Here is a 27,448-nt window from a genome sequence, read left to right as displayed (position 1 = left end):
CAGGTCTCACCTGGAGATGTTAGGGTTACCTGAGTGGGTCTGCATGACCACACGGTCCATGGCTGACCGAGAGGGAAGTCAAGGGCATCTGGAGCCTGGAACGATGGCCCAGAGAGCTGCCAGGAGGGGGGACCAGGGGTGCGGGAAACCGGCCCCCGCTGTTCCCACAGTGGCTGACGGGGCTCCTGAGGAGGAGGCTTCCGAGCCAACTGGGGAAGACATCGCCGCCCTAGGTGACTTACCTGAGCTTGCTGGTTGGCAAGTTGAGGGTGGACCCACCAGGGAGGACTTCTGCAAGGCGCAGAAAGAATGTCCCACTCTAGAAGGTTTGAGGAAACAAGCCTCAAACCAGGCAGCCGGCGACGCCTCTGGCAATCACCACCTATATTGGGAGAATGATCTCCTTTACAGTGAGCCTAAGGTTCCGGGCTTTGGGGCAGCACGTGTGCTGGTGGTCCCCCAATGTTACCGAACCTTCCTACTGGGTCTGGCTCACGACATTCCCCTGGCAGGACATTTGGGGCAGGGCAAGACCTTTAACAGGCTTGACACCCACTTTTATTGGCCCAAAATGAGGACCCACTCAGACAAGTTCTGCAGATCCTGTCCTACCTGCCAGGCCAGTGGTAAAGCAGGAAAAAGGGTTAAAACCCCCCTGATTCCACTTCCTGTCGTTGGCACCCCCTTTGAAAGGGTGGGCATCGACATTGTTGGCCCCTTGGACCCCAAAACTGCCTTAGGCAACAGGTTCATCCTGGTTTTGGTGGACCATGCCACCCGTTACCCAGAGGCAATCCCTCTAAGGACAGTAACTGCACCGGTGGTGGCCAGAACCCTGATGGGGATATTTACCCGTGTGGGGTTCCCCAAGGAAATAGTGTCTGACAGAGGCACTAACTTCATGTCCGCATACATGAAGTCGCTGTGGGATGCGTGTGGTGTAACTTACAAGTTCACCACACCCTATCACCCCCAGACGAACGGTCTTGTGGAGAGATTCAACAAGACCCTGAAAGGCATGATTGGTGGCCTTCCTGAGGCCATGAGGCGTAAGTGGGACGTCCTCTTACCATGCCTTCTCTTTGCTTACAGAGAGGTCCCCCAGAGAGGGGTAGGGTTCAGTCCCTTTGAACTTCTCTATGGGTACCCTGTCAGGGGACCCTTAAGCATTGTCCAGGAGGGATTGGAGAAAGCTCCAAAGACACCCCCTCAGGATGTGGTCAGCTATATGTTGGCCCTCCGCAACCAGATGACCCGCTTCTGGAAAGAAGCCCAAGATAACCTTGAGGCCAGTCAAGAGGTGATGAAACAATGGTATGACCAGAAGGCCACCCTGGTAGAGTTTCAACCTGGAGACAAAGTGTGGGTAATGGAGCCAGTAGAGCCCAGAGCTCTCCAGGACCGCTGGTCTGGCCCATTTGAAATAAAGGAGCGGAAAGGGGAGGCCACTTACCTAGTGGACCTCAAAACCCCTAGGAATCCCCTAAGGGTGCTCCATGTGAACCGACTAAAAGCTCATTGTGAGAGGTCGGAGATCAACATGCTTCTGGTCACAGATGAAGGAACGGAAGAGGAGAGTGAACCTCTCCCCGACCTCCTCTCTGCCCAAGAAGGTGATGGGTCAGTAAGCGGGGTCATTCTGTCTGGCACCCTGATTCTAAATCAGAAAGGAGACTGTTATGAGCTGTTGGAGCAGTTCTCCCCCCTGTTCTCCCTTACTCCTGGGCTGACCCACCTCTGTGTTCATGATATTGACACCGGTGACAGTCTCCCTGTGAAAAACAAAATTTACAGGTTGTCGGATAAGGTGAAGGCCAGCATCAAGGAGGAGGTCTCCAAGATGTTGACTCTAGGGGTCATTGAGAAATCCAGTAGTCCCTGGGCCAGCCCAGTGGTATTGGTCCCTAAGGCTACTGCCCCAGGTGCGAAGCCAGAACTCCGGTTCTGTGTGGACTACCGGGGTCTCAACTCAGTCACCCGGACTGATGCTCACCCCATCCCCCGAGCTGATGAGCTCGTGGACAGGCTAGGCGCTGCCAAGTTCCTGAGTACGTTTGATCTTACTTCAGGGTACTGGCAGATCGCCCTGACTGAGGGGGCTAAGGAAAGGTCCGCCTTTTCCACCCCTGACGGCCATTACCAGTTCCGAGTGATGCCGTTTGGATTAAAAAATGCCCCCGCTACCTTCCAACGGTTGGTTAACGGGGTCCTGGCTGGCAAGGATGCCTTCTGTGCAGCCTACCTGGATGACATAGCTGTCTACAGTTCCAGCTGGGAGGAACACCTGCTCCACCTCAAGGAGGTGCTTCAGGCCCTGCAACAGGCAGGCCTGACCATCAAGGCTAGTAAGTGCCAGATTGGGCAGGGTTCCGTGGTGTACTTGGGACACCTAGTAGGTGGTGGCAAGGTGCAGCCACTCCAGGCCAAGATCGAAACTATCAAGGCCTGGCAACCACCTCGAACCCAGACTGAGGTGAGAGCCTTTTTAGGCCTCACCGGATACTACCGCAGGTTTGTCAAGGGCTATGGTACCATTGTGTCCCCCTTGACCGAACTCACGTCCAAGAAGCAACCTAGGTTGGTGAATTGGACAGAGGCTTGTCAGAAAGCCTTTGACGCCCTAAAGGAAGCCATGTGCACGGCCCCCGTGCTCAAGGCCCCTGACTACTCCCAGGAATTTATCGTGCAGACAGACGCTTCAGAGCATGGCATAGGGGCAGTCCTAGCACAGCTAAATGAGGAGGGCCAAGATCAACCGGTAGTCTTTATTAGCAGAAGGCTATTACCACGGGAACAGAGGTGGAGTGCTATTGAAAGAGAAGCTTTTGCTGTGGTCTGGGCCCTGAAGAAGCTGAGGCCCTACCTGTTTGGGACTCACTTCCTAGTTCAGACAGACCACAGACCCCTCAGATGGCTCATGCAGATGAGGGGTGAGAATCCAAAACTTCTGAGGTGGTCCATTTCCCTACAGGGGATGGACTTTACGGTGGAACATCGCCCAGGGGTTGACCACGCCAATGCTGATGGTCTCTCCAGGTACTTCCGCCTTAGCGATGAGAGCTCCCAGGAGGTCGGGTAGCTCTCCCCACTTTCAGCTGGGGGGGACACATGTTAGACCTGACAGCCTTAGGGTAGTCACCCCTAACTTTTTGCCTGCCTCCCTCCTCGTTTTGGATACTGTTTTGCTGGTTTTTAGACTCTGCGCACTTTACCACTGCTAACCAGTGATAAAGTGTATATGCTCTCTCTCTGTAAACATGGTAACTTTGGATCATACCTGATTGAACTATTTAATCTACTTATAAGTCCCCAGTCATGTGCACTCCAGGTGCCTAGGGCATATAGATTAAATGCTACTAGTGGACCTGCAGCACGGATTGTGCCACCCACTTAAGTAGCCCCTTTTCCTTGTCTCAGGCCTACCATTGCTAGGCCTGGGTGTGCAGTTTCACTGCCACCTCGACTTGGCATTTAAAAGTACTTGCCAAGCCTAGAACTCCCCTTTTTCTGCATATGAGTCACCCTTAATGTGTGCCCTGGGTATCCCCTAGAGCAGGGTGCTGTGGAGGTAAAAGGCAGGACATGTACCTGTGTAGTTATATGTCCTGGTAGTGTAAAACTCCTAAATTCGTTTTTGCACTACTGGAAGACCTGCTCCCTTCATAGGCTAACATTGGGGCTGCCCTCATACACTGTTGAAGTGGCAGCTGCTGATCTGAAAGGAGCAGGGAGGTCATATTTAGTATGGCCAGAATGGTAGTACAAAATCCTACTGACTGGTGAAGTCGGATTTAATATTACTATTCTAGAAATGCCACTTTTAGAAAGTGAGCATTTCTTTGCACTTAAATCCTTCTGTGCCTTACAATCCACGTCTGGCTAGGTTTAGTTGACAGCTCCTTGTGCATTCACTCAGACACACCCCAAACACAGGGTACTCAGCCTCACTTGCATACATCTGCATTTTGAATGGGTCTTCCTGGGCTGGGAGGGTGGAGGGCCTGCCCTCACACAAAGGACTGCCACACCCCCTACTGGGACCCTGGCAGACAGGATTGAACTGAAAGGGGACCTGGTGCACTTCTTAGCCTCTCTTTGAAGTCTCCCCCACTTCAAAGGCACATTTGGGTATAAAACAGGGCCTCTGCCCTACCTCATCAGACACTTGCTGGAGAAGAAACCGGAACCAGAAACTACATCCTGCCAAGAAGAACTGCCTGGCTGCTCAAAGGACTCACCTGTCTGCTTTCTACAAAGGACTGCTGTCTTGCTGTTGCCCTGCTGCCTTGCTGAACTCTTGTCTGGCTGTGAAAGTGCTCTCCAAGGGCTTGGATAGAGCTTGCCTCCTGTTCCTTGAAGTCTCAGGACCAAAAAGACTTCTTCCTTTCACTTGGACGCTCCGTGCGCCGAAAATTTCGACGCACAGCTTGTTTCGCGGCGAGAAAAACGCCGCACACCGACGCTGATCGACGCGACGCCCTCGGGACGATCGAGACTTCGACGCACAACCTCGCAAGGACAAAGCCGCTCGACTTTCCAGGAGAAATCGACGCGACGCCCACCGTGAGTGCGAAACTTTGACGCACGGCCTCGCAAGGACAACGCCGCCCGACTTCCAAGGAGAAATCAACGCGACGCCTGCCGTGAGACCAAACTTTCGACGCACGGCCTCGCAAGGACAACGCCGCCCGACTTCCAAGGAGGAATCGACGCGACGCCTACTGTGAGATCGAAACTTCGACGCGCAGCCCTGCAGAACGACGCGCAGCCGGAAAACAAGCGGGAGAATCCACGCACAGACCCGGGACATCTGGTAATCCCCGCGATCCACAAAAAGAGACTGTCTGCGCGCCGGAAAACGACGCCCGACTTCCCCGCGTGGAAAAGACCGACGCAAGTCTGTGTGTGCTGAGGAGAAATCGACGCACACACCCCTTTTTCCACGCATCTCTTCTCCTGTGGCCCTCTGAGGAGATTTTCCACCAGAAACCAGGTACTTTGTGCTTGAAAGACACTGTATTGCATTCTAAAGACTTAAGACACTCTATATCACTTCCCTGTGATATTTCTACAATTTTCCATTGCAACTTTATTCTTTTTGACCTACAATTATCCTGATAAATATTATATATTTTTCTAAACACTGTGTGGTGTAGTTTTGTGGTGCTATATGGTGGTATTGTATGATTTATTGCACAAATACTTTACACATTGCCTTCTAAGTTAAGCCTGACTGCTCGTGCCAAGCTACCAGAGGGTGGGCACAGGATAATCTTGGATAGTGTGTGACTTACCCTGACTAGAGTGAGGGCTTTTGCTTGGACAGGGGGTAACCTGACTGCCAACCAAAAACCCCATTTCTAACAACTATACATCGAATAGTATTATCTCTAGGTCTCAATTTTTGACCGAGTGTGTCAGATCTTTTTAGACGCAACGCCCTCTCACGGGCATTATTAATCATCTTGGATGAGTATCCCTGTGCCTTGAATCTATTACCCATATCCTCAATGCATGCTACAAAGTCCTCTTCAAGGCTACAGTTACGTCTTGCCCTCACCATCTCACCATATGGTATAGAGTTGATTTGATGGACCGGATGTGCACTCTTTGGATGTAAGATAGAATTACAAGAAGTACTTTTTCTGTACAGACGACTCTCAATTTTATTGTCACAAATAAAAAGTTCCACATCTAGAAAAGCAATATTAGTCAGACTATGTTCAGAAGTAAAGTGGATATTAAAGTCATTAATGTTTAAATAATCTATAAACTCATAAAGTTTTTGTAGGTCACCTGTCCAGATCATCAAGCAGTCATCAATATATCTGCCCCAATAGAGTATGTCCGTGATCCAGGTACTACCTTCTTTACTCCAAACCTTCTTTTGCTCGAGCAACCCAATAAAAAGATTAGCATAAGCTGGTGAGAATTTTGATCCCATAGCGACACCTTGTCTCTGGCGATACCATTCATTTTTAAATAAGAAAACATTATTATTCAAGATCAGATCGACCATGGTGATTAACATAGTGGTATGATCATAAAGGCTAGCTGGTCTTCTGTAGAGGAAATAACGTAGTGCTTCTTTTCCTAGTTCGTGATTAATACTGGTGTACAAAGAGGTAACATCAAGTGTGACTAAGATCATTCCTGGTTCCCAAGTCATATCACTTAATATACTAACAATATGTTTAGTATCCTTAATATACGAAGGTAGATTGCTTACAAATGGCTGTAAAAAAATGTCCACATATTCTGAGAGTCTCTCTGTAGGACCTCCTATACCTGAGACAATGGGCCTACCAGGCGGGGATGTAGGGTTCTTATGTGTTTTAGGTAGTATGTAAATACAAGGATACCTGGGTCTATGAACCTGAAGGTACATATACTCTTCTTCTTTTAATAGCAAGCAATCTAAACATTCATGTAAGAATTTATTGATTTTATTGGCCAGTACGGGAATAGGGTCAGCAAGAATCTTCTCATAGCACGTACTGTCTCCTAGTTGTTTGAACATCTCTTGTTCGTAATCTTGTTGTTTAAAGTGCGCATGTCCCTTTGGCCGGCCATCTTGCGACAGCTAGCCACACATGCGCACTTCAGACATCTCTAACCCAGCTGTTTTAAGACAGCTGGGTTAGAGAAGGCACAGACCTCCAGCGCTCCTCCCACCAATCCTGACACGGGTTTCATGCTTGTTACCAGCATGAAACCAGTGTCATGATTGGCTTGTGCAGTTTTCTGGGTCCTGTGACTTTTGGAGCTGATAGAGACGACGCAGCGTGAAGAGAGATCGTGTTCAGGTAGATGCTTTTTTTTTTTTTATTGTATTTTTTACCCCTTTTTGCACCTTGCAAAATACACACAGTCTCTCTCTCTCTCTCTCTCACACACACACACACACTCCCTGTCACTCCTCCTCCTCTGTCTGCCTCCCATGTGGCGCACCAATCTCTGTGTGTGGCAGACATACGTCCGCTACTGCTGACCATGTGCTTCCTAGTCTCCAAATATCTTTTCAGTATTCAACAGCCAACGATTGTCATTGCCGGTGTTTTTTGCTAGATTCAGGATCCCAGTGAGTGGACTGTAAATTGTAAAAAAAGTGTAATTGCTGACTGATGGAAAATGTATTTGATTCTGGCTCACAGCGCTGTTGCAGGGTACGTCGTTTTTCTATGGATTCAGCGCATTGAACTGATGTTAGTGTGCCTGAATATTTGCAATGGTAAAGCGCACTGAAGCAGGAGTGAGGCATGTCATGGCAGGAATACATTTACTCTCATTAGGACTCGAAAACTGGGTGCCCTCTGTGGACCCAACACACCTTTAAAAATCACATCATGCTAAGGGCTGTTGTTTGAAATATGAATCAACTTTTAGGGGAGGAAGTTTTGAAACTGTAACTGAATGATTACACCCAAAGCCACTATTCTGCGTTCAAAATTCAACATTCACTCTTCGCATACGGAGCACATCAATGAAAATGTGTCTTTCATTTCAATCTGGGTTTGCGATCCCAATGAAACCCAGAGTCCAGTCCAGGTTTTCCGCTGTGCTTGGCTTGAGAACTTTCGAAGGGATGGCGCAGCTCTCATTTATACGCCATTTGTACGCGTAGCTTCTCCGAGCCCGGACCACTGCTTGTCCAGGGAGCAGGGGAAACTCTCTCGCTATGATCCTCCAGGGGCTGAGCAGCCTTCTGCCCGAGTTCCTAGCAGACCTGCTCATCGCGTCTGCCTTTTTCACCTGTGTCGCAGTCTTTGTGGCATTGCGATGGATGAAACAGCGGGGGACCAAGCTCGCGATAGAGCGGGCCAGGATGCAGCGAGACCGCGGCCTGGAGAACATGGGGAAAGCGGTGCAGCAGCACTGGAAAGAGGTAGGGTCGGCGCACACCTGCGCGCGAGGAGCACTGAGTGGAGTTGATAAAAGTGATAACTTTCCGAACTTTGTTCGGTTTGGGCGATGATGGTGCGGAGAGCGACGTTCCAGAAATGCTTACTATACATTTTCGGCAAACGCAGAATCTGTGGTCTTCTTGCTGAGGGAGGGAGATGCTGTCCAGTCATTAACAATGTTACTTTAAGGCGAGTTTCGTTGTAAAGGGAGAACCTCTCAGAAGTAATACTTGTTTTTGGTATCTTTGGCTTCCCGTTGCAGCATCAGGCAACAAAAGGTCATGACCAACAATACCTAAGTAGCCCTAAACCGCGTTTATAGTTCTGCCTTTTTGGCCTCAAACCTCTAGTTGTTGCAGACACATTACCTGGCTATCTACATTTCTGCTGAGAAACGTCGGGTATTTTCCTGAAGCCAGTGGAAATATTTTATGACTTTATCGCACGCCATCGCATTTTCGCAAGGCTTACAGTCTGCTGGGTTAATGTCTGCTTAAACTTTCATCCCAAACTGAACTCGGTATAGCGTGCCGTGCGTGACACCGCGTGGGGCTGATTGTATTTTTGTGAAGAGAAAGAATTTCTCATTAACGCGATCTCCGAGACCCTCTTGTGTTGGAGCTCAGAGTGAGTGTCACTGTCCTTTCCCAGCGCGCACAGTTCCACAGCTCTTCAAAACAACCTTTTAAATCTCCACACTCGTGACTGGCTACCTCGAGAGGTTGCCATGGGCCCAAAGAGCCCTCGTCTGGCTCCGAAGGAAATGCATGTATTTTACCTCTGCCAACTACTTGCCAACGTCCAATAATCCATGGCAACCACCCCCCAGCAGCAGACATCTCCTCTCTGTTGTGCAATGTTCACTCCCACCAATGGGGGATTATTGGCACATGGTGCGTTGAGTAGCGACCACCCTGCAGCATCAGATATCTCATCTCATATTTACTCCCACCAAAGAGGGATTATTAGCACAGGGTGCGTTGAGTAGCCACCATCCTGCAGCATCAGCCAGCTCATCCTCTGTTGTGCTACATTTACTCCCACCAAAGGGGGATTATTGGCACAGGGTGCGTTGAGTAGCGACCATCCTGCAGCATCAGACATCTCCTCCTCTGTTGTGCTATATTTACTCCCACCAAAGGGGGATTATTGGCACAGGGTGCGTTGAGTACAGTAAACATCCTGCAGCATCGGACATCTCACCTTCTCCTCTGTTGTGCTATATTTACTCACACCAAAGAGGGATTATTAGCACAGGGTGCGTTGAGTAGCCACCATCCTGCAGCATCAGACATCTGACCTTCTCCTCTGTAGTGCAATATTCATTCCCACCCAAGGAGGGGTTAATGGCACAGTGTGCTGTGAGTACAGCGACCAGCCTGCAGTATCAGACATCTCATCTTGTCCTCTTTGTTGTGCAATATTCACTCCCACCCAAGGAAGGATTAATGGCACAGGGCGCGTTGAGTACAGCAACCATCCTCCAGCAGGAGGCATCTGATCTTCACCCCTTCATTGCAGCATAATCACTCCCAACCAGGGGAGTGGTAATGGTGCAGTGTGCAGTGAGTTACAGCAACCATCCTGTAGCATCAGACATCTCATCATCTCTGTTGTGCAATATTCACTTCCGTCCAAGGCGGGATTATGCACAGTGTGCAGGAAGTTAAAGCACTCATCCTCCAACAGCAGACGTCTCATCTTCTTTTAATTGTGCAATATTCACTCCCACCCAAAAGGGATTAGTGGCACAGTGTGCAGTGAGTTACAGGAACCATCCTCCAGCATCAGACATCTCTCTGTTGTGCAATATTCACTCCCACCTGAGAGGCAGCAGCATCCGTCTGATCTTCTCTCCTTCACTGTACAATATTCACTCTCCATTTTAGGGGGATTCATTGCACAGCGGGCGGTGAGTTGCAGCAGCCATCCTGCAGCAGCAGACATCCCATCTTCACCCTTTCATTGTGCAATATTCACTCCCACCGAGGGGATTTGACGGCGTGATGTGGTATAAGTTAAATACCTTATTTCTAGCAATGGCCACCCTTCATTGTGCACTTTACACTCGCAGGGTCCGTCTGGCCTACAGGACTGCAAGCTGGGCTAGCCTGACAGGTAAGTGTTGAGGCCGTTGTTTTTTTTCTCTTTTTGGCTGTCTTTGGGCCTGTTTTATGTTCTCCTGGGTAGGTTTTTACTGTTGATTTACCTCCTCTGCAAACAAATATTGCCTGCAGCAAGAGGGCGCCCCGAGTCTCCCGTCCCTGACAAATATTTATTGACCTAGGGGTAGACTGGAGCCCCCTGAATGGCTAACCTCCCTCCCGCACCTTTGCCCCGCAGGGGCTTGACTTACCTCCCTGCCATATTATGGTTTCCATTCCATGTGGTGTAATATTCACTCCCACCAAACGGGAGTTCAGTTTACTCGGCAACACAGGGGTAAGATTTTTCAAAACAACAATGGCGGCCCAAGTGTAAATTCTAAAACATTACCCAGGGAGAAGCCGCATGTAAACAATGTACATCGGGCAGACCCCTGACACACTAGCCACCTTATATAGGGGTAGGCACTGAGAGTTCCAGATCTCTGCCAGGCTAGGTTTGACAATTGGAAATGCCAAGCTCCCATGTTGGCAGCTTAAATATTTTTCGAGTGTTAGCAGGTGTGCCCACTCATACCTCGCAGCAGGGTTCGGGTACTTTGCTGGTGGGTGGCTCAGACCGTGTGCTTGCTGGCACGTTCTGTTATCTTGAGTTTGAACCACATTAGGTGTGGCACTTGGGACTCACCCAACTCTTGGTGGTACTTTCTGTTAACGTGTACCTAAGCCACTCTAAATATGTGGCAATTGACGGTCATCACGGAGTCTTAACCACAGGCAAAGCGGGCCCATTATGCCCTCGCTGGCGCATCCCATTAGCTTGAGTTTGAACCACGCCCAGTCTGTCTTGGCACGCACTGCGCATTGATTGGTACATTTTGTTATCTTGGGTCTGAACCGACTTTAAGCAGTGGAACTTGGCTTATTCTGCGCCCTTACTGGCGCACACTTATTTTGGGTCCGAACAAACGCTTTGAGTCGCAGTTGGCACACACTGGCGCCCCTGTTGACTCTAGTGCTCGAGACTATTTTTATGTAACTCTTATCCGGTTTCGAATTGGCCTCGGAAGTTTCCTCTGCTTATTAAAGTCGTACATGTCCCTACTTTACGGATCTTTGCAGATGGGTTAAAAATAATCCTGCAGACTTGATATGCTAGGTCGGGGGAGGTAGCATCTCCGATGTAATTAACCATTGGGTTTCAGAATTCATCCAAGTACATTTCAGAAGGGTGAACCAAGCAGCGCTCTCTCTCTCTCTCTCTCAGAATCAATTGAAGTGACACGGTTGGTAAAGCCTACAACAATGTATTGATCACAGTGGAAATAATACTTTAAAACTAACCCCTTGCATCCGCCTGGTCCCGTGGGCACAGCCACTGGAGGCAGATTCCGGTCCATACTTTCCAAAACTCCTGCTGTCAGTGTTGTAATCTAGGGTCCAGGGTCTCCCATAAAGTCTGAACTCGGCTTTGAAGAGACTGTGCATTGCCTGCTGGAGAAGCCCGAGGACCACTTGCGCAATGGTCGAGTTCCTTCTTGAGTTTATTGTGGATCACTTCCTTATTTCTACCCTTTGTTGCGTAGTTGCCACCCTGGTAGTGCTGAAATGGGTGGGCCATTGGCAGATGAACCAGAAGATGGAAGACGCCCGTCGACACAGAGCGCGCGGCCTGGAAGACATGGCCAAGGCTGTGGGAGAGTTTAAGAAGGCGGTAAGGTGTTTTTTTTTTTTTTTACATACAAAGGTGGGCAAGGAGTCTTTAAATTTTTAAACCTTAAGAAAGGTGGCACTTACTGTCTTTTATATGTGTACTCGTAACTTATTACCCACTGGCGGTCGCCGCTGATTAGTCAGTTAGGACTGTGTTTCAAATAGGAGATGCATTTTTTTTTTTAAATATCCTTGGTGCGTTTGACAAATCTTCACAATACTTTCCCAAAAATATTTTTCACCTTAGCTTTTTCCTGGAAAGGTGTGTTGTGTGTTTTTTTTTTTTTTTTTTTTTTTTTTTTTTTGTGTTTTCTTTTTTCAGGGATCTGTCCATCTCAGTGGAGAATAGAAGGAGGGGTGGGGTCCTCAAAATGCATTTTCCCAATGGATTGATCAATGAGAACTTTAAACACTGCTACAGCCCACATCGCTGAACGGATTTACACCACATTTGGTGGAAAGCTAGGTCCAGAAGGAGTGCTTTTTTGTGATTTAGTGCAAATCCATTCACTCGTTTTTTGAGCAATTAATGGTCAAAAACTTTGAATATTTCACCTCACTTTGCAGAGGATCTGCTGGAATCTGATTGGCTGCCCCCACATAAACAACAATGTGGCAGTTGCCATTTTAGGACAAGGGACTCAGTCCAAAGTCATCACATAAAAAAGACACAGGGGACAAGGGAGTGATTATCCCCCCCCTGCCAGGCTGGTGGTGAAATCTAGGTCCAAAAACGTGTTTTATTTATTTATTTTTTAAATGCAAATTTGTGGAGGCTCAATGACAAAAATTAAAAAACAAAACAAATGCAGTCTCCTGCTTCTTTACACCTTCCTTTGTAGGCCAGGGGACAACACAAAATGTTTATTTCGGGGAGGTGTGTCGTTGCCCCACTCTCCAGGCCTCTGTGGGGTCCTGGGACCACACCCCCTGGGGCCGAAGTATAAAATGAAGGGAGAGGGGCGTGCAGTCCCCCTCCCTGAACCTACTTATTTTACACACGTACTCATGTGCAGTCAAGAGCTTGTCGGTACCACTGGTACTTTGCAGCACAAATGTTCTGCAGTCTATACAGTACAGAGCAAAGCAGTGGTACAAGCTATTCCAATCTTGACTGAGGGTGACTGTAGCATCAGCAGGAGTAGTGTCTCCAGGTAGAACAGTCTCAAGTGGAGCAGTTTATCTGGATGCTGCTTTGCACTCTTGCCCGTTTATTTTGACAGCCTTGAGCGGTTGGCGTGCCACGTCCTCAAGTGCTTCATAATGCCAGAGCGAACTAAAGAACACCTCTTTGCGGTCCCTTTGGAGAACTGCTTGTCACAGAGGCTGCAAGTTACTGTTTTTGTGGAAACTTTCTTCTCACTGGGTGGTATGGTGAAAAAGTCCCACACACCGACTGAGAGGCCGTGTGTGGGTCCTGCTGCTCTTAATTGATCGATTAGTGTTATGATCATGTTCTCCACATGCTGTTTTGTTTTTTTAAGTATTCCCCAAAAGCAAAAAAAGGCAGCACACTCTAGACAGCGTGTGAATTGTGTGAACTACACCTCCCTAATAATATTAATAAGGTAGGAACTTCCTGGTATAGATGAAAGTAATTACATATGCCAATGAGATGGTGTTTGTCATAGGTATTGCAACACTGTTGTCAGGTATACCACTCTACTGCAGCATCTAAAAATCCTGAAGTTTCACTAAAACCATCAACTCTCCTTTCTAATTTGGAACCATGAGAAAACTCTAGGTTCCAAGTTTAAATAAAACTGCCCCTTCACACTAAATGCAATGTGTTTTTTTTTTTTTTTTTAGTTTGATTCCCCTGGAGTCCCGAGGGATCCGGAATAGGAAGTAAAACCTATGCAGGACTCTCTCAATGATTCTGTGGGTTTCAAAGGAGTACTGCAGTACCTAAAAATAAATAAATCCATTGGCTACTTGGGAGACACTACTTGAAAATCTCCAACAATTGATTTTGCTCACTACCATAACTAGACTGCTGTTAAACAGAGAGTGTGCTTAACATCTAAAAGTCATGTTCATGAGTGGATTGGTCCAGCCCGGTGGGGAAGGGGGGATTCTGTTAAGTCCTGGCCATGCACAGCCTAAAGTTAAGCTCGGTGAGGGAGATTGGTAAATATGATCCAAAAAAACCCAGTTTAGGAGTGGGTGAAAAAAGTGTGCATTTCCTATGTTTGCTCCCAGGAACATTTTCCTCTACCAATACAGCAAAAGCCATTGAGCGGATTTACAGTGGACCTTAGATTTTTGATATTTGCATATATTTGTTAAAACTGTATGTCCATCAAATTTGTGTTTTTTTTTTTTTTTTTGTTTTTTTTTCCTCAATTTAATTGGCTGCCCACAATCTGGGATTTGAAAGAGTGCTCCAATGTAAGCAGTTGTAACATAAGGGGAGGGTGTTCAACGCAGGCCTAGTTTTATTCGCCTATATTAATACATAGGCCAACAACCTGGGATTTATGAGAATGCTCCAGTGGCAGCAAAAGTAGATTGAGGGAGAGGCTGTTCAATGCAAAACCAGGTTTGGGCACACGCCCTCTCACCCACACTAGGACTCGGGCCCACATTCAGGGATTTGGGGCGGGAGGTGCGCCAACAGCAGCAAACATAGAGTAAGGTAGTGGGTGCCAGGGATTACACACACATCTAGGATCACAAATGGGGATTGGGGAGGGGCTCCAATGCAGAGTGAGATGGTGGGTGCCCAATGGAGATCCAGGTTTGCATACACACACCTCTCATACCGGCGCACAGAGCCACGATTGGGAATTTGGAGGGTGCTCCAGTAGAAGCAAAAGTGCAGTGAGGGATTGAACTAATCACAGATTTGATGAAAGTGGAGGAGGGAAACAAACAGTGATTGCCCAGCACATCTCCCAGAACACAACCACTTGGTCTCAGCCAGATACACACTCTGGGATCCTGTCTGGAAAATGATTACTCTGAATGGCACTGTCAGCCATTAGTTGACCAGCAATGGATCAAGAACACAAACTGCACCACTCTGGCATACACTAGGCCTAGGCAAAAGTTGAATTATGCTGGGTTAATTGCCAGAATTTTCTTAATTTTACGTAGCAAAATGTATGCGAAATTACCAAAATTACACCATTACACTAGATTGCATAGTTTCTGTGAGAAAACGTAACTCGATGTATCGCTTGTGTAGTTTTTAAATGCAAGCAGCATATCTGGCACACTTGTGTTTTTTTTTTTTTTTTTTTTTACCCAAATGAATGGTTTGGGTAATTTTTTATTTTTTTTTAAACACAAAATTAAAAATTCAGTCGTGAGCAGCAGTGTTCTGAATGCACGTGGCAGTTCTTTTAACATATGCAGTCAACAAACAATTCAGGTTGTGTGTGTTTTTTTTTTTTTTTTTTTTTTTTTTTTTTTTTTTACTAGAGCAGACCGTTCAGGTAATTTGTGAGTAAAAAAATTACAAATCCAAATGTGAGCAGCAGTGATATGATTTGAGGAACTAAAAAACAACTTGAAATTACATTTTCAAATTAAATCGAGATGGCATTTTCTGTAGTTATGCATGGTTTTGCAGTTTTGTCACATAATTATAATACAGCAGATTATGTGAGCTTTGTACACCCCTACGCACTTGAGTATTCACAGAGAACTGAATTCCCCAGTGGCGAGAGTTTGAGGCAGTGGGTGTCCAACACAGATCCAAGAACATAAACACCTGCAGTCAGTGAGATGGGGCAAAATATTAAAATAGAGTTATCGTTGTTTCTTTTTGAAAACGAACAAGTACAGTTACATTTTGATTGAAGTTAATTTAAGGACGAAAGATACTTTTATAATCAATCGGGTAAGAAATTGCTGATTTTGACAAGCATGTCACCTCACGTGAAAAAAAATATATGATCACTCTTGTTTTTAAAACAGTTGTCTGAAATGGACTGGAAAATCAGTTGAGATGGAGCACTGTAAAAATGACATAAAAACAGTCATAAAGCAAACCTGGATGTGAAATAAATACATCACAAATTGTAAATTACACTCATAGCCACCCAGGGCCCTAAAACATTGGAGACCAATAACATATACACACTCAAATTTCCAAATATTCACTCAGACTTTCAGTCCAACCATGACACACATTTTATATTATTTTAATATCTAAGACATAGTAAAAAAAAAAAAAAACTGATCATAACACTGAGACCTGTAGAGGATCACTAGCTAAAGATGTACGGAGAGCAGGAGTGTGCACAAATATGAAAAAAAGTAAGACTTCGCCCAATCAAAATGCCTGATTTAGAGTATTGTGGTTGAAATACTCCATCACAAAATTGCCGATAGCCCGTCCACTATATTCAAGTGTATTATATCCTATGGCACTTGTAATATTGCCAACATATATCACACGTATCTCCGGCAACAAATTCAATCAGACCCAATATTGCCAACATATGTCACATGTATGACAGAGTATCTCAGCCACCAAATCCAATCAAACCCAAAGTTCAGATAAGAATCTTAGGTGCTAATGAAGAGATACAATGCAAATAGTTTTCTTAGTGTGCGTCTTTACATATATCTCTGAAGCATATAGTACCTTGTTGTGTCTCCAGAGTTAAATCTGGATGCATATGCTTAAGCATAACTCTAACTGTGAAAATATACATATAAGTGTTTGAAACCCTATATGCCACAGTAAAGAATAGAATACTATGAGGAACCGAACCTGGAGTTAAAAATCAAAGCAAAAAGTTGCATATTAAAAGATTTCATTGATGATAATGATCAATGAGACATGTAATATGTATAGCTGTACTCTTGTTATGTATTTCTTGAGCAAAAGCATGTATTTTTGGCCAAGATAATTAGGTCGTCTGATGGTTTACCAATGATGACCTTACCTGCAAGGATATTTAATTATTAGGGCGTCCTTTAATCTGAAGGCGGATGACATCAGCATTCCGAATAAAATCAAGCTTGTCTGAACCATCTTCGTTACTGTCACCCTATAGCATTCAGTCCCATTGCATTGACCCCAGTCTGGTGGGGAAGAGGGGTAGGTTGGGAGGGGTAGGAGTGTATTTTCATATTCATATCTATGGTGGAAAATAACCATCTTCAAGTTTGGTGGCATTGATGCTCCTGAGTGAGTTTATGGAGGAAGCAGAACTCTTCCCAGCATGTTTTTTTTGTTTTTAATTTTTTTTAACTTTACCCTGACCTAACGGTATTGGAGCACATAATGTGAGAACCAATTATATTACACAAGGGCACATTTTTATTTTTGTAGGCGCAGGGAGATTAAGTGATTTGCATAGAATCACAGGATGTTGAGCTGCCCCTAAGACTTACATGACATGACCCAGACACTATTAGGTTGTAGGTAGGGTTCATTCTCTTTTTGATCTATGAACAACTTGACTTCCATATTTGAACTCCAGCATTTGAAAGAACTGGATATGTAAATTCCACATTATCTTAACATCATCCTACCAATATGTTGCAACCTCACATTCTGCTGTCTATTATAGAAACTAATGAATTAACTTAACTTGTTTAGGGCCAATATTTTTATGGTTTCATGTAATTCTCATGCCCTCTCAGACAGAACACCTTTCTGATATAATAAAAATGGGTTGCAGCTATCATTTCCTCTTTGGGTTATTTGTTGCTTTTCTTTTCCTTAGCCCATCGACCTGTATTGTTCGTGAACTAGACCGGCATTAGAAATTGTGATCCCAGACCAGTACTAGCTCACTGGGGAAAGCTAAGTGGCTGCTGTTGATCCATGCCCACAGCACACTGCATACTTAGGGAAGACCATGGTACAGTCCCAGGAAATTCCCTGTATCATTCACAGACCACCCATTCTTCATTGAAAGGATCATGAGTAGCAAAAGGGCACCTGAGGCGAGGGCATTTTTGTTTGAGCTGTCAGTACATCAGTAGGCACAGACAAGTGGCTTTGGATAGTTGTGGCCCCTTGTAGGAAGTTTACTCTGTATGTACTATTTCAAAGTAAGGAATAGTATGCACAGAGTCCAAGGGTTCCCCTTAGAGGTAAGATAGTGGCAAAAAGAGATAATTCTAATGCTCTATTTTGTGGTAGTGTGGTCGAGCAGTAGGCTTATCAGAGGGTAGTGTTAAGCATTTGTTGAACTCACACAGGCAATAAATGAGGAACACACACTCAAAGACAATTCCAGGCCAATAGGTTTTTGTATAGAAAAATATATTGTCTTAGTTTATTTTAAGAACCACAGGTTCAAGATTTACAAGTAATACTTTAAATGAAAGGTACTTCACTTAGGAACTTTGAATTAGCAAAATAGCATATACAGTTTTCACACAAATGACATATAGCTATTTTAAAACTAGACACAGTGCAATTTTCAACAGTTCCTGGGGGAGGTACGTGCTTGTTAGTTTTTGCTGGTAAGTAAACCACCTACGGGGTTCAAAGTTTGGTCCAAGGTAGCCCACCGTTGGGGGTTCAGGGCAACCCCAAAGTTACTGCATCAGCAGCTCAGGGCCGGTCAGGTGCAGAGGTCAAAGTGGTGCCCAAAACGCATAGGCTTCAAAGGAGAAGGGGGTGCTCTGGTTCCAGACTGCCAGCAGGTAAGTACCCGCGTCTTCGGAGGGCAGACCAGGAGGTTTTGTAGGGCACTGGGGGGGGGACACAAGTCCACACAAAAAGTACACCCTCAGCGGCACGGGGGCGGCCGGGTGCAGTGTGCAAACAAGCGTCGTGTTCGCAATAGGTTTCAATGGGAAACCAAGGGGTCTCTTCAGCGATGCAGGCAAGTAGGGGGGGCTCCTCGGGGTAGCCACCCCCTGGGCAACAGAGAGGGCCACCTGGGGGTCGCTCCTGCACTGGAGGTCGGATCCTTCAGGTCCTGGGGGCTGCGGATGCAGAGTCTTTACCAGGCGTCGGGTCTTTGAAGCAGGCAGTCGCGGGCAGGGGGAGCCTCGGGATTCCCTCTGCAGGCGTCGCTGTGGGGGCTCAGGGGGGGGTCAACTCTGGCTACTCACGGTCTCATAGTCACCGGGGAGTCCTCCCTGCGGTGTTTGTTCTCCACAAGTCGAGCCGGGGGCGTCGGGTGCAGCGTGCAAAGTCTCACGCTTCCGGCGGGAAACGTGTGTTGTTTCAAAGTTGCTTCTTTGTTGCAAAGTTGCAGTCTTAGGTGAAGAGAGCCGCTGTCCTCTGGGGTTCTTGGTCCTTCTAGATGCAAGGTAGTCCTCTGAGGCTTCAGAGGTTGCTGGACCCTGGGATCGTGTCGCTGGAGCAGTGTCTTTAGAAGTGGGGAGACAGGCCGGTAGAGCTGGGGCCAAAGCAGTTGGTGTCTCCGTCTTCTATGCAGGTTTTTCAGTTTAGCAGTCCTCTTCTTCTTAGGTTGCAGGAATCTCGGCTCCTAGGTTCTGGGGAGCCCCTAAATACAGAATTTAGGGGTGTGTTTAGGTCTGGGGGGTTAGTAGCCAATGGCTACTAGCCCTGAGGGTGGCTACACCCTCTTTGTGCCTCCTCCCTGAGGGGAGGGGGGCACATTCCTATCCCTATTGGGGGAATCCTCCATCTGCAAGATGGAGGATTTCTAAAAGTTAGTCACCTCAGCTCAGGACACCTTAGGGGCTGTCCTGACTGGCCGGTGACTCCTCCTTGTTTTTCTCATTATCTCCTCCGGCCTTGCCGCCAAAAGTGGGGCCGTGGCCGGAGGGGGCGGGCAACTCCACTAGCTGGAGTGCCCTGTGGTGCTGTAACAAAGGGGGTGAGCCTTTGAGGCTCACCGCCGGGTGTTACATTCCTGCAGGGGGAGGTGATAAGCATCTCCACCCAGTACAGGCTTTGTTACTAGCCACAGAGTGACAAAGGCACTCTCCCCATGTGGCCAGCAACATGTCTGGAGTATGGCAGGCTGCTAAAACCAGTCAGCCTACACGGGTAGTCGGTTAAGGTTTCAGGGGGCAACTCTAAGGTGCCCTCTGGGGTGTATGTTACAATAAAATGTACACTGGCATCAGTGTGCATTTATTGTGCTGAGAAGTTTGATACCAAACTTCACAGTTTTCAGTGTAGCCATTATGGTGCTGTGGAGATTGTGCATGACAGACTCCCAGACCATATACTCTTATGGCTACCCTGCACTTACAATGTCTAAGGTTTGGCTTAGACACTGTAGGGGCATAGTGCTCATGCACTTATGCCCTCACCTATGGTATAGTGCACCCTGCCTTAGGGCTGTAAGGACTGCTAGAGGGGTGACTTATCTATACCTGTAGGCAGTGTGAGGTTGGCATGGCACCCTGAGGGGAGTGCCCTGTCGACTTAGTCTTTTTATCCCCACTAGCACACACAAGCTGGCAAGCAGTGTGTCTGTGCTGAGTGAGGGTTCCCCAGGGTGGCATAAGAAATGCTGCAGCCCTTAGAGACCTTCCATGGCATCAGGGCCCTTGGTACCAGGGGTACCAGTTACAAGGGACTTACCTGGATGGCAGGGTGTGCCAATTGTGGAAACAAAAGTACAGGTTAGGGAAAGAACACTGGTGCTGGGGCCTGATTAGCAGGCCTCAGCACACTTTCAAATCATAACTTGGCATCAGCAAAGGCAAAAAGTCAGTGGGTAACCATGCCAAGGAGGCATTTCTTTACACCCCTCAGCCCACACAGACTTGCTCTCTCCACCTGCAGGCTGTACTACGGGGAAGCATAATAGTAAGCAGCCCATGGTACAGGATATGACTTGGCTCGCCCACTTTGTGATATGCCGGAGAGAGACTCGACCTAGAAGCATTAATAGATGACTCAAAACTGGGGAAGTCTTGAACTGATGGTGCCGTATACCCAGTGTCTATGAGCAGGGGCACCACAACTCCTCAAAAAGCACGCTCATGGCTGCACATGCCAAGAATGACAAGAGAAGCGAACACCCCACTTCCAATTGGTCATTCCCTGAGAAAATAACCGGGAGCCATCCTCCTGTTCACCGGGACTACATTCATCACTTCCAGGAGCAGATCAAAGAAGAAGTGGGCATGATTCAGACATAGCTGAAGACAGGTCTACAAAAAAAGCAAAAAAATGTGTTGGCTCTGAGCACTGGAATTGCTGGTGTGGAGAGTACCATGGATGATTGTGCCAAAAGGCAGCAAAACTTCTGTAACCACTTTCTAATCATGAAGCCATGATATGAGGAGCTTCTGCTAAAATAGGAAGACTTAGAAAATAGAGCGCAGCATAATAATACAAGAAAGGACGGTCTGCAGAAGTGCAGAGGACACCTACATTCATGCTTTTGTCAGGATACTGATACACTACATCCAAAACTTTAACCCACAGTGTGACTGGCAAGGTAACCAAAAGGAGACACCCCCAGATATTGTAACACAAGTGTTCTGATATGATGTAAAAAGAAGGGATCCTAAATGTCTTGTTCAGTGCTGCAATACCATCAGTTTTGAGAAACCTTTAATCACAATTATTTCACAGTCTAACATTCTCCACCTTACTCAAAAGCAGAGTTCTCAAGAGGATTAGCATAATCCCTTCACAGACAAAACACCCCTTATTAGTGGGTCACCCTTACTGGTTTACCTTTACTTCAGAGGGGTTGAAACACTTCATACGGACTATATAAATAAGCACAAGAAATCCTGCAACAAGAAGGTGAAAACTGTGGAGAGCCAAGCCTTGACGCTGCAATGGGAACAAGAGGGCTAAGGCATATTTCTCGCAAAAAGTTCACCATGGACAATAAATGAAACCACTATCTGACAATGAGAATAAAAGGCCAGGGTGGAAGCCTTGTAGGAAGTGTAGAACATCAGAGGTACTTGAATCAATGCGATAGAGATGACACAGCACATGACGATGCATAAACATCCTGATGTGACAGTTGTCCACACTCCTCTTTATCCCCTCCTGTGCTGAGCCTTTTTTTGGCCATTTGGGGCAGTTCGCGCTTAGGCCCTCATAACTTTTTGTTCATATAAGCTACCCGCGCCAAATTTGCGTCCTTTTTTTTCCAATGTCCTAGGGATTCTAGAGGTACCCAGACTTTGTGGGTTCCCCAGAAGGAGGCCAAGAAATTAGCCAAAATACAGTGAAAATTTCGTTTTTTTAAAAAGAAATGGGAAAAAGGGGCTGCAGAAGAAGGCTTGTGTTTTTTTTTCCCCTGAAAATGACATCAACAAAGGGTTTGTGGTGCTAAAATCACCAGCTTTCAGGAACAGGCAGACTTGAATCAGAAAACCCAATTTTTCAACATAATTTTGGCATTTTACTGGGACATACCCCATTTTAACGAATTTTTTTTTTGTGTGCTTTCAGCCTCCTTCCAGTCAGTGACAGAAATGGGCGTGAAACCAATTCTGGATCCCAGAAACCGAAACATTTCTGAAAAGTAGACAAAATTCTGAATTCAGCAAGGGGTAATTTGTGTAGATGCTACAAGGGTTTCCTACAGAAAATAACAACTGAAAAAAATAATATTGAAATTGAGGTGAAAAAAACTGCAATTTTTCTCTACGTTTTACTCTGTAACTTTTTCCTGCAATGTCAGATTTTTTGAAAGCAATTATTTTTTTATGTTACGTCTGCTGGACTCTTCTGGTTGCAGGGATATATAGGGCTTGTAGGTTCATCAAGAACTCTAGGTACCCAGAGCCAATAAATGACCTGCACCCTGCAGTGGGTTTTCATTCTATACCGGGTACACAGCAATTTATTAGCTGAAATATAAAGAGTAAAAAATAGCTGTCAAGAAAACCTTTGTATTTCCAAAATGGGCACAAGATAAGGTGTTGATGAGCAGTGGTTATTTGCACATCTCTGAATTCCGGGGTGCCCATACTAGCATGTGAATTACAGGGCATTTCTCAAATAGACGTCTTTTTTACACACTCTCTTATATTTGGAAGGAAAAAATGTAGAGAAAGACAAGGGGCAATAACACTTGTTTTGCTATTCTATGTTCTCCCAAGTCTCCCGATAAAAATGATACCTCACTTGTGTGGGTAGGCCTAGCGCCCACGAAAGCAAATGGCCCAAAACACAACGTGGACACATCCCATTTTGCCTACCTGTAGATTTTGGCCTCTAGCTCAGCTGGCACCTAGGGAAACCTACCAAACCTGTGCATTTTTGAAAACTAGAGACCTAGGGGAATCCTTGTGGGGCTCTGACCAGGTTCTGTTACCCAGAATCCTTTGCAAACCTCAAAATTTGGCTAAAAAACACATTTTCCTCATATTTCGGTGACAGAAAGTTCTGGAATCTGAGAGGAGCCACACATTTCCTTCCACCCAGCGTTCCCCCAAGTCTCCCGATAAAAATGATACCTCACTTGTGTGGGTAGGACTAGCGCCCGCGACAGGAAATGCCCCAAAACACAACGTGGACACATCCCATTTTTTGACAGAAAACAGTGCCTACCTGTGGATTTTGGCCTCTATCTAGCTCAGCAAATAAATTTGCCCCCCCCCCAATCCCTCCGGGGAGCGACCCTTTCCTACTGGGTCGCTGCCCTTGCGTGACGGCCAAAAAAAAAGATCCTTGGTGCCTAGTGGTTTCCGCCCCCCTTGGGGGCAGATTGGCCTAATAGGCCGATCTGCCCCCCGGGGGGGCAGAAAAGGCCTTAAAATGCCCCCCCCCCGGGAGCGGCCCTTGCCCAAGGGGTAGCTCCCTCATGCCAGTTTCATTTTAAAAATTAAATCCCTGGTGTCTAGTGGGCGTTTCAAGAGCCGGATTGCTTTGCAATCTGGCTTTTGAAACGCAGAGAGAGACTTCAAAGGGAAGGAAATAACTTTCCTTCCCTTTGAAGCCTCTCTTGGCCTCCTCCACGTGATCAGAAGAGAAATGCTCTGCATTTCTCTTCCGCAGCTTCCAGCGCGATGGGAGGAGGCCCTGTGACAATCAGCAGCACTGTGCCGCTGGACGTAACCATTACGTCCGCGGCACAGAAGGGGTTATACATTGTTGTTTTTGATTATGTTTTGGGGAGAGGATGTAGCATAATGGCCAGAACTGCCGACTTTGGAACTGAGGAACTAGGTTCATGTCTCAGCATTGCCTCAATATCCTGTGATTCTTGGCAAATCACATAATCTCCCGTGCCTAAATAAATAAATAAATAAATAAATGTGTCCTTCTGTATTACTCACTTAAAGCGCGTTAATTTCTTCAGGTCAACTTCACTCTATATAAAAATGGGTTAAGAGGGATGTTTGGGTTAGTGAAGGGTGGGGCGATTCAAATGAGAACACCCTAGTCCAGAAGCATACATTAGCATAATTTGTCAGGAAAAATTCCCTGTGTGTGGAAAGTAGCGTTGACACCTTGATATAAAACTAATATTCAATCTTGAATATCTAACAGAACCCTGAGCTAGAATGTATAAGGGTATAAAGTTATGTAAAAGAGACTAGCGGTGATTAAATTTGCTGTGATAAGGGGATATCTGTCGTCTACAAGTGATTCTTCACTTTTAAAATTTATTTTTAATGTTGTGGAGGACTGCCGGGAGCACAGCCACCCCCCTATAACGCTTAAAAAAAAATATATATATAATAAGTCTCCGGGGTCAGTAAATCCATGACTCCAGGAAAGTTTACTATATTTTTAAAGGACTCAGAGCTGGAGCTCTATGCTCTTTAGCTGCGGTGAAGAGGTTCCCTGTGTTTGTTTCCATGGCTGCTTTTTGTGTCTTGAAAAATGTTAAAAGAAAAACTCAAAGTTAATGTTATTTTTTTATTAAGACTTTATTAAAATAATATAAAAATCACTTAAAAAAATTGCATTGTGTTTATTTATGATATATACATTTGAATATAATTATTGGTACTTTTTTTTTTCTTTTAACAAATACATTTGCTCTCCTTTATACATGTTTATATGCTGACCCCTTGATAAAGGCAATAGGCCCTCTTTCTATATTTTGGTGTTCTGACCCTTTGACAAGTCAATAAGTCTGCCTTACTTAAAAATAATACCCTTTGTAATGTAAAATCACATAGTTGGCTGTGTACACCTGGAGGTTAGGTGCAGACCTGCACCCAACTCCATGCAGGGTCAAAGGACCTGCGCTGGGGTGTGTGGGGTGGGGGAATAGGTAGAACCCCAGGGGGGTGCGAACTAGGGTGCAGGGCCTGGCCACAGAGAGTCCATAGATACCCTGCCTCCCGAGCCCTGCTGGAACCCGCCCCCCACCTAGGTAGACAGGGCATCCCTACCCTGCCCCTTTATGTTTTTTAAAGTTACTTCTAGGATAGGGGACTCAGTCCCTGAGCCCTAAAAGGGCTGCCACCACGTCTTTGTTGATGTAGTGGCAGCCAATCGGATCTTATCAGTCGACTCTGTGCATCCATGGCAGCCTGAAACATACAAAGATTTGAGCCGTCATTTCTCCCAAACTATTGAATGGATGTAATATGAATAACAAGTTACATAATGCCCACTTCCAAGACCAAGATCTAACCTCCTGAAAAGTTTTGTGCAATTCCTTTCTGCAGTTTTTGTTGTGCCTCAGTTCAGTTTTTCAACTAAAAAAAATAATGAATGGCGAAAATGGATTGGGGGGGGGGGAGGGGGGGGCTTGTTCTATAGATCTCCCCAAAACTTTCCAGAAAGGAGCTGGGGTGGATGAGGTTTCTTTTTGGATAGTTTTTTTTTTTTTTTTTTTTTGTTTTTTTGTAAAGATTCATAAAATGGAGCTAAAGTTATAAGCAAAACAACAAATGCTTTTCCTAGGGAAACGTGGTCGTAACTACCCTCCCCAGTGGCTTCCTCCTCATATCCCTGATACCAACAGAGATTACATTTAAAGAGAATTAAAGTTTCTTTATTCAGCTGCGGCTGAGCCATAAAAGTGCAGCATGGTAAAAACATTACAAATGTATTAAAAAATATGAATGTACTTCTACTTAATGAAGTGATTAATTATTTCTTCCATAACATTTTCTAATTTTCAAAACTGAGCATACCGCGTTTATTACAGCCATATATATGTTTCAGAGGAAAGTTATTGCATTAGGACCATTGCCTCCTTATGACTTCTAGTATTTAGAGTCTTCTGCACAGGGGAACAGAAAATGTTTCCTTAGGGTCATGTAGTATGCCAAATAACAATATAAGTAAAGTGCTTTTTGCGGACAAGGGATCAGACAGATGCACGAAGTACCTGAGACAGGGGATGCAAACAGCCCAGATTTAAACCGTAACACATTGGGTGGCTTTTTATAAAATTGCTAATGTAAGGCATACTAGATTCCGAATAACAAATAAAGTTAGAGCTAGTTTTCAGGACGGCCATCTGCTGCTTTTCTGAAGGAGACCAGGGTAATCTAGCCCCATACCCCAGCCTCATAAGAACACACAGATTAGCATTAAGACCTGTAGTTATCAAATATGGACTTAATATGTTTTCACCTAGATGGTGGCAAATCTGTGGACTGTCTCAGTTGAGCTCAGCAGTTGTTGAGATCTAAGGGACAGATGACGTCAATCTATAGATGAAACCAGCAGAAGACCCTAGTAGATAAAATTACTCTCTCTCCAGCTTGCATTATTATTCGAGAGTGCTCTGATCTTGGGGCCTCAGGTCATGACATATGATTTGGAGTGGTTGATATTCCGATCCAAGTCCTTCATGAAGAGAGCAGAAGAGTCATGCAGGTATTGGAGACTACTAGCCGTCCTTAGTAGCAACAATGTGTCATTTGTGTAAAGTAATACTAGGACAATACAATTAAAGGTCCTCCACTGTTCGTAGTACTCCCTGACCACCCTGTTCAAGATGGGTATGACAACAGATGCCAATTGTAAAAGGGGTTGTGATCATGTGGTACCTTCTAGGTACATAAGAATTATGTGTTCAAATTAATACTGGAACAGTCCGATTCCCAAGCTGTGGGGAATCTGCTTGATCAATTGGAGATATTTCTATGCTGTTAATGTCGACGAGAATAGGAACGGTGTCAAAACACACCCTTGCCTTATCCTTCTGGAGCGACCTATTTCCCCCATGCATGCCTCATTTGTACCCTAACAAAGTCTTGTCTGTATCTCCTGATGTAATCCTTTTAACAGCGAGATTAAGGACTCCTTCAAATGCTTGGATTCTGTCAACAGCCACGGTATTGGCCGATTTGCTAAATCAAATGTCCATGTTAAATCTATAAAACCTTCCTTCTTGACCTACGAATATTTCCTTGTTATCAGGAAAAGGGTAAGGCATTGCTCTACCATGTCCTTGACTGAAGAAATCCATGCTGGACATCAGGTAGGACCCCGGTTTCCTCTGTCCATCTCTCTACCTTTGTGAGTAGAGCTCTACTTAAAATTTTCACCAATGAGTTGAGCACCGAAATAGGGTGGTAACAAGCAGCGAAGTTCCTGTCACTTTTTTTTTTAACTTTATTTAATTTTAAATATGGGAACTGTGATTGTCTTAGACTAGTTAGGCAGGACCCCTCCAGTAATGGTAGTCCGAATACATTCTTCAGCTATGGGGCACACAAGGAGATGTTACTTTTAAAAAACGTCTACTGACACACCATCTGCGCACAAGGCTTTGCCTGATATACAGGTCATCATTGATCTCATCAGGACTGAAAACTTTTTAGAAAAGTTTTCCACCCACTTGTCACATGGATTAACATTTTCTGTTTTAGGATAAGTCTAATGTTAAGGTAAGAAGTATTCACCACCTTCAAAAGTGCTCCTGCATCTTTATA

The 27,448-nt window shown here is 45.7% G+C and overlaps 1 protein-coding gene across 1 annotated transcript in view; it reads left to right on the top strand.

The window, feature by feature from the left end:
* The first annotated feature begins 7,534 nt into the window (after positions 1-7,534).
* The window catches only part of LOC138293508 (vitamin D3 hydroxylase-associated protein-like), a 341,751-nt gene continuing 321,837 nt past the window's right edge, over positions 7,535-27,448 (top strand). The window contains exon 1 of the mRNA XM_069232750.1: positions 7,535-7,885. Coding sequence (XP_069088851.1) covers positions 7,679-7,885 — 207 coding nt within the window. The 5' untranslated portion in view covers positions 7,535-7,678. The remainder of the gene's footprint in view (positions 7,886-27,448) is intronic.

The sequence above is a fragment of the Pleurodeles waltl genome, chromosome 4_2 (genome assembly GCF_031143425.1).
Source record: "Pleurodeles waltl isolate 20211129_DDA chromosome 4_2, aPleWal1.hap1.20221129, whole genome shotgun sequence".
Lineage (NCBI taxonomy): Eukaryota > Metazoa > Chordata > Amphibia > Caudata > Salamandridae > Pleurodeles > Pleurodeles waltl.
The sequence above is the reverse complement of the archived record's forward strand: the minus strand, read 5'-3'. Positions and strand labels throughout refer to the sequence as shown.